Source organism: Rhinoderma darwinii, chromosome 1 (genome assembly GCF_050947455.1).
Source record: "Rhinoderma darwinii isolate aRhiDar2 chromosome 1, aRhiDar2.hap1, whole genome shotgun sequence".
NCBI classification, from domain to species: Eukaryota; Metazoa; Chordata; class Amphibia; order Anura; family Rhinodermatidae; genus Rhinoderma; species Rhinoderma darwinii.
In genome coordinates this window covers 624,935,860-624,943,632 of record NC_134687.1, presented here as the reverse complement: position 1 = coordinate 624,943,632, position 7,773 = coordinate 624,935,860, and the positions used below count along the sequence as shown (strand labels likewise).

Below are 7,773 nucleotides of genomic sequence, written 5' to 3'. Positions count from 1 at the left end.
ATGGGTGCGTGATGCGTGAAATACGCAGAGTTTTTGAACCGGTCGCGTATAGTACGCAGCGAACAAACGCTGCGCAAGAATCACGCACTATTTGAACTGCCTCATTGACTTCTATAGTGCTGTGCGTGATGCGCAGAAAATACGCGGCCTGCACGCGCGCAAATCGCGCTCGTCTGAATCCCCCCTAACACACATCTATACAGTGCAGGTGGCCGGGCTCCTAGCATAATAGTTATGTACGATGCTAGGAGTCCCTGCCTCGCTGCCGGACAACTGTCCCGTACTGTAATCATGTTTTCAGTACGGGACAGTTGTGAGGCAGGGACTCCTAGCATCGTACATAAGTATGATGCTAGGAGCCCGGCTCCCTGCACTGTGTTCGGTCCGGGACTTGCGACCGAAATACGTCCGTCAATCACGGACGTAATGACCTCGTGTGAATCCAGCCTTACAAGATCCCTATGCGCTGACTAAATGAATGGAGAGAAGTGTATGACGCTGATTGGTCAGCGTCATACACTCCTCTGTACAACGCCCACTAAAGTAAAAATACGCCCACTTGGGCATTAAGCAACTCATTAGCATAAATCTAAAATCGCTAATAAAGTGGTGAAAACAGATCGTTTTTTTAAATAAAAAGCATTACTGTCACCTACATTACAGCACCGATCTCCTTCTGTAGGCAATAGGTGACTTATAATGTGGTGACAGAGCCTCTTTAAAGGCCAAAACAGGTTTAGACACTAAGGGGTTAATTGAAAAAAAACATGCGGACGAAAAAACGTATGGTGGTTCCGGTCTTCAGTGTGGGACAAAGGGCGTGGCTTTATAAGAACCTACGATTGAAAGTACCGTCTCGTAAGTTCGCTCCTAGGTTTGCTGGTCCATACGAATTGTTGGAGTTATTAACCCTGTGTCTTTTCTCCCGGCTCTTCCTCCTTCTTTTAAAATTCATGATGTTTTTCACAAACATTTGTATCTCCATCTAATCCACTCAGGAAACCTCCTCCTCCAGAGACATGGAATTTGGGGTTCGAAGGATTGTGGATCCAGAAGAGTCAGGGGTACAGTCCCGTACTTCATACACTAGAAGGGTACGGGCCAGGACGAACTCGGGAACCTGCTCATTCAGTCCACGCTAATCCTTTAGGTAAACTTTTTCATCCCTATAGGCCATGCACACGTTTTTTCTTACGAATCCGTGTCTCCGTTACGCAAAATTAGGCACCATGCACACAACCGTTTCCCGGACCACAAAACACGGATCCCGTTGGTTTCCGAGTGTTTTTTTTTTGCATAGCCATACACTAGAATGGGCGATACGGACCGCAAATACGGATTTTTTTTTATAATTCAGGTTTTATTTCTACAAGTCGAAAGTGTGAAAATTGTCCTGGCAGCGAAAGCGTTAAAGCGTCACAGGCCCCACACGTTAACTTTTAGGCCCCACGCACACGACCGTGCCCGTAATATTTGCGAACCATGCTCCCATTATAAAGTACTGGAGAACGGTCAGTAAAAGGCAAAAAATAGGACCTGTCCCATCTCTTGCGGAGGCTTTCTACGACCCACAAATATTCGCGAGTCTGTGGTCATTATAAATTAATGTATCCATAATTGCGGACCGTAATTACGTTTCGCAATAACAGACATCTAGGCAACTTGTACCTCCCAGCGCGATACCTACTTCAAAATGGATCCTAAGAAACTACAAGTCTCACTAAAGGGTTAAATAACTGCTAAAAAAATAACGCACTCGCTGTGGTAAATTAAAACATAAACATAATCGTCACGTCTGTGTCCACACCGGATCCGACTAGAATTGGCGGGCTTTTGAGGCGGGTGTGTGACCTCTGGCCGCTTCACCAGCACGCTGCACCTCACACTGCACAGCGCGGACGCTTGTTTACGAGGACATACTGGTAACTCCGCCCCTTCTCTAATTGTCCAATCAGGGCCTATCCTTGGCTGATAAATAATCTGCGTCTCCGTAGCCCGGCCCTCGTTGTTTATCCGTGGCTCCGCCCTTGTGCGCCTCCTCATTCCTCGGCAGTCGGGAGCGCGCAATGCGCAGCCTCAGTTCCTTCCTGAAGATGGCGGCCGATAAACAGAAGCATCATGACGGCAGGATGAAGATCGGCCACTATATTCTGGGGGACACGCTGGGGGTGGGCACTTTCGGCAAAGTCAAAGGTGAGTCGCTGGTGGGGTGGGGCTTGGTTTTGTAGCCTAGTGAGGGTTTATTCTGGTGGCTGAGGGGGTGAATGGGTGACAGTGGGAGTGGTGAGGTGTAATAACTTTTATTACTGGCTTTGTAGCTGCGTACGTTATGACTGTGACTGCTTGTTATGTTTGTACGTAGAAGTCAATGGCGAGCTATAGACGCCGGCCTGTGCCTGACAGTTAAACGTTATTGGACAAATTCTCCCTTTGCATTGGCGGTTTTCAATAGTTCCTGCGAGTTGTTGTGTCATGGTGGTCTGCGGTGGTGAAAAGTGGACATCCCCTTTAAGAAACTTAGGGCTGTGACTACAGGAGGGGGCGGCCATACTGCTTGTCACCTGGCAAACATCTGGAAAGCTGCCACCAGCCAGACGCTTTCCCTACAGCGGCCACTACAGGAGGAAAGTAGAATTGCATGTCTGACAACTTGATGAATGGCAGTCTATATGTTACGCGTGTCCGCTCGGGACCCCTTTAATGCCCATGTTGGTTGCGCTGCGTCTGCCTTAGGGCGCTCATCCGATTGGTGACCAGTTGCCCCGTGCTTGGGCAGCTTAATGTGGTTGTCCGGAGTTAACAGCTTGTGTCCCTATGACTGTCGCCCGATAACGTGCTGATCCCAAGTGGGGGGGGGGGGATTTATTTCCTGTAGGGACTGTGCACAGTAGTTGTTAAAATCAAGTTGGGGCCTTTAGCATGAAAGCTGTGGTTTGTAGAGCCTGTCCCCTTTGGGGGTCCTGTGAAGGTAGTGCCCCATCCCCCGCATTCCATTGCCTCCATATACATGTTCTAGCGATTGGGAATATGTGTGTTATCCTCTGCTGACCTTCTATCGGGCGGATTCGGCCTCCAGTGTATTGGGAAATACAGATTATGTAGAAATACAGCTCGTTGCTTCATTCAGTCCGGTGTATTGCAACCACGTTTAAAGGGTTTCCCACTAAATGAATGTTAAAGATGAGCGAATTTCCTGAAATTTTATTCAGTCCGAATAAGTTTGCTGCGAATCGCAAGTGCCCCGATTGCCTTGTTTGGCTCTCTGATGTCTTTATAGGACTGTATCCAAGTTGTATCTAATCCTAGGAGACATCTGAATCAAACAGGCCAATCGGGGCACTTGCGGTGCCACCCATGACGCCTGTGGTTGGTTGCGCCGTCACGTGGTCACAAAACGTAATCTTCCCTTGTAAGGAAGCAAGGCTACGGGAGACCAGGCGAGGTCGGAAATTGGGTACTTTTATTTTGACTTCTTTCTTTCTTTTTCTGTAAGTTGTGAGAAGTGGCCGGTTCGCCGGTGGCCACCAGTTAGTGTGTCACGAGCCTCAAATGTTACGGATTTCGGTGAATCTGAAATTTAGACCGAACTCTATTTGTGCGGAGTTAGTTGGTTTATCTCTATTACCGGTCTTACAGAAAAGGTCAGAGTTGTATGTGCTTCGTAGCCGGGACCCCCTTGATTACTAGAACGGGGTCTCCAGGCATAGTGCTCAGCTCTTCTCACCAGCCCCATAGTTTTCGAATAGATTAGATGAGCGCACACTTTATCAACGCGCCGTTCAAACTCCTCCGCTTGACACTGCCGTGCCTGAACAAGGGAGTCGTGGACCCCCATTGTAGTGTTTGGCGGGCGTCCTTGTGGTAAACCCTCTTTAACCATTTGTCGTCCAGATGTTATCATCCGAATCTCTACTGATTAAATCTTACAGGATGCCTGATTTCTATAGATCCCTATGGTTCTGTAAGCTCTGTTCTTATATCCAGAATACAGATAGTTGAACACGGGTACAATACACCTGACTTACTGAGGTCCCGGTACGACCACTGGTGCTTTGGCTGGATTACGGCTTCGTTTGCGTTGTAGAATCCATTGTAAATTCTGTCTGATTTGACGCCACAACCAAACTCTGTTGGGCGCCAGCGGTAACTTTGTATCCGTGGCTTGTATTACAGTTGGAGCAGAACTAACAAATAACACTGTGCTGTGGTGGTTATCATGTGACAGCTGGATCGCCACCGCCATCTTGGTTGTCACGTTTGCAGCATTGCTCAGTTGACGCTTTCCTGCATCCTCTTTGCATTGACAGGTGAAGCCATTACCATAAAGGAGAGGCCTGCAGTGAATATTACTGAGCGGGCGGTGATTCTTCACGTTGACATGCATGTTATTTCTGCGAGGAGCGGTGACGGGAACATAACTAATTTGTGGACAACCCTCCCGTATGTGGCATTTTCAGTCGCTCCTCAACGTCTTTTGCATGGAATTCTGGGAGTTGTAACTGTGCACCCCACAAGTGACCGGGACGACTGCCCTCCACCAGTGTGTTGTATGAGACGTTGCTCCTTGGAGATGTATTGTGACAACTTCAGGTTTATCAACTTCTTCCCAGACACCGGCGCAAAGGGCTGAACTATGGAAGAAATGTCTTCTTATCACTGGGAGTATTCCGATCCTGGACAATATATTGCAGGTCTATAGGCTATGCCATTAATGTTTAATAGGGGTCACAAACTTCTCTCCAGAACAGGGGGCACCCCCTGCCAACCCCTGTCCTGCTGCATCCCGGCAATGAATGAATGTAGAGGTGGCAGCACCCGAGTTCAGCTGTTTCTCCAGTCATTTCTATGGGAGTTATGGAGCGTGAGGTGCCATCTCACCCGTTATTCCTGTTTGGATGCTATGGCCGGTGGTGGGATATCTTGTGGATACATGTAAGGTCCTGACGCTGAGCGGCTTCAGGGTCTTATATGTGACGCAGCACTCAATGACATCCGTGTTGCGTCACGTACAATGGCAGCGTCAGGACCTCGTATGAGCTGCAACGTGCAGAGGGAGCCTGGAGGGGAGAAGAGGAGCTGTGAGCGTTTTTTTTTTTTTTTTTTTTCTCTTCCTCAAATTGCCTCCATGAGGGGTTTGGGGGTAGTATGATTAGCGCAGGGCAATGTATGGGGCCTGACATCCGCCTCTACCTCGCTACACCCCACAGAGTAAAATCTACACTGCGAGGACTCTGCGTAGATTTCCACTGTAGTGTATAACCGTTTTTGGGTGTAAATTCCAATTCTGTTGGGCTGCTGAGGCTTTGCCCCCTTTTAAAATCCATGCCGTTTTTTACAATTTGCAACCCCAATTACGACTTCTCGGGCTCTTTGCAACTTTTCTACACCAAAAAACTGGCAAAGAAAAGTTGCTAAATTTACCCCCATTCCCTTTAGTGTCATTCAACGGTTTCTTTAACCCCTTAAGGACGCAGCCTAGTTTTGGCCTTAAAGAGGCTCTGTCACCAGATTTTGCAGCCCCTATCTGCTATTGCAGCAGATCGGCGCTGCAATGTAGATTACAGTAACGTTTTTATTTTTAAAAAACGAGCATTTTTGGCCAAGTTATGACCATTTTTGTAGTTATGCAAATGAGGCTTGCAAAAGTCCAAGTGGGTGTGTTTAAAAGTAAAAGTCCAAGTGGGCGTGTATTATGTGCGTACATCGGGGCGTGTTTACTTCTTTTACTAGCTGGGCGTTCTGAAGAGAAGTATCATCCACTTCTCTTCAGAACGCCCAGCTTCTGGCAGTGCAGATCTGTGACGTCACTCACAGGTCCTGCATCGTGTCGGACGAGCGAGGACACCGGCACCAGAGGCTACAGTTGATTCTGCAGCAGCCTCGGCGTTAGCAGGTAAGTCGATGTAGCTACTTACCTGCAAACGCCAATGCTGCTGCAGAATCAACTGTAGCCTCTGGTGCCGATGTGTCCTCGCTCGTCCGACACGATGCAGGACCTGTGAGTGACGTCACAGTGTGATCTGGCAGAAGCTGGGCGTTCTGAAGAGAAGTGGATGATACTTCTCGTCAGAACGCCCAGCTAGTAAATGTAGTAAAAACGCCCCGATGTACGCACATAATTCACGCCCACTTGGACTTTTACTTTTAAACACACCCACTTGGACTTTTGCACGCCTCATTTGCATAACTACAAAAATGGTCATAACTTGGCCAAAAATGCTCGTTTTTTAAAAATAAAACCGTTACTGTAATCTACATTGCAGCGCCGATCTGCTGCAATAGCAGATAGGGGTTGCAAAATCTGGTGACAGAGCCTCTTTAACGCTCAGAGCCCGTTTTTTCAAATCTGACATGTCACTTTTACTGGTAAAAAGTTTGGATTACTTTTACCTATCCAAGCGATTCTGAGATTGTTTTCGCGTGACACATTGGGCTTTGCGCTAGTGGTAAAACTTAATCGATATATTCCCTGTTTTATGTGTGAAAAATAGCACAATTTACAGAATTTGGAAAAGTAAATTTTCCTGAATTTAAATGCATCTGCTTGCAAGGTAGACGGTTATACCACCCAAAATAGTTACTAGTTCACATTTCCCATATGTCTACTTTAGATTGGCATCATTTTTTGAACATTCTTTTATTTTTCTTGGACGTTACGAGGCTTAGAACATGAACAGCAATTTCTCATATTTTTAAGAAAATTTCAAAAGCCTTTTTTTTTAGGTACCTGTTCAGTTCTGAAGTGGCTTTGGGGGGCCCTCAAAATATTCAAAACAGCATTTAGAAAGTTTCTTAACCCTTTAGGTGTTTCACAGGCATTAAAGCGAAGTGGAGGGGACATTTTTATTTTTCTTGCAGAAATTCCATTTTATTCCATTTTTTTTTTCTGTACCACAGAAGGTTTTACCAGAGAAACACCACAAAATATGTATTGTCCAGATTCTGCAGTTTTTAGAAATGTTCCACATGTGGCTCTAGGACAGGGGTTTCAGGCCTTATCTACAGAGGGCACTGTGGCCTTATCTACAGAGGGCACTGTGGCCTTATCTACAGAGGGCACTGTGGCCTTATCTACAGAGGGCACTGTGGCCTTATCTACAGAGGGCACTGTGGCCTTATCTACAGAGGGCACTGTGGCCTTATCTACAGAGGGCACTGTGGCCTTATCTACAGAGGGCACTGTGGCCTTATCTACAGAGGGCACTGTGGCCTTATCTACAGAGGGCACTGTGGCCTTATCTACAGAGGGCACTGTGGCCTTATCTACAGAGGGCACTGTGGCCTTATCTACAGAGGGCACTGTGGCCTTATCTACAGAGGGCACTGTGGCCTTATCTACAGAGGGCACTGTGGCCTTATCTACAGAGGGCACTGTGGCCTTATCTACAGAGGGCACTGTGGCCTTATCTACAGAGGGCACTGTGGCCTTATCTACAGAGGGCACTGTGGCCTTATCTACAGAGGGCACTGTGGCCTTATCTACAGAGGGCACTGTGGCCTTATCTACAGAGGGCACTGTGGCCTTATCTACAGAGGGCACTGTGGCCTTATCTACAGAGGGCACTGTGGCCTTATCTACAGAGGGCACTGTGGCCTTATCTACAGAGGGCACTGTGGCCTTATCTACAGAGGGCACTGTGGCCTTATCTACAGAGGGCACTGTGGCCTTATCTACAGAGGGCACTGTGGCCTTATCTACAGAGGGCACTGTGGCCTTATCTACAGAGGGCACTGTGGCCTTATCTACAGAGGGCACTGTGGCCTTATCTACAG

The 7,773-nt window shown here is 47.5% G+C and overlaps 1 protein-coding gene across 2 annotated transcripts in view; it reads left to right on the top strand.

Annotated features, from left to right (window-relative positions):
- Nucleotides 1–1,992: 1,992 nt before the first annotated feature.
- The window catches only part of PRKAA1 (protein kinase AMP-activated catalytic subunit alpha 1), a 44,456-nt gene continuing 38,675 nt past the window's right edge, over nucleotides 1,993–7,773 (top strand). The window contains exon 1 of one of the 2 annotated variants that reach the window (XM_075842312.1): nucleotides 1,993–2,193. In XM_075842312.1, the coding sequence (XP_075698427.1) occupies nucleotides 2,067–2,193 (127 nt within the window). In that variant the 5' untranslated portion in view covers nucleotides 1,993–2,066. The remainder of the gene's footprint in view (nucleotides 2,194–7,773) is intronic. The other variant, XM_075842321.1, reaches the window with a different exon arrangement.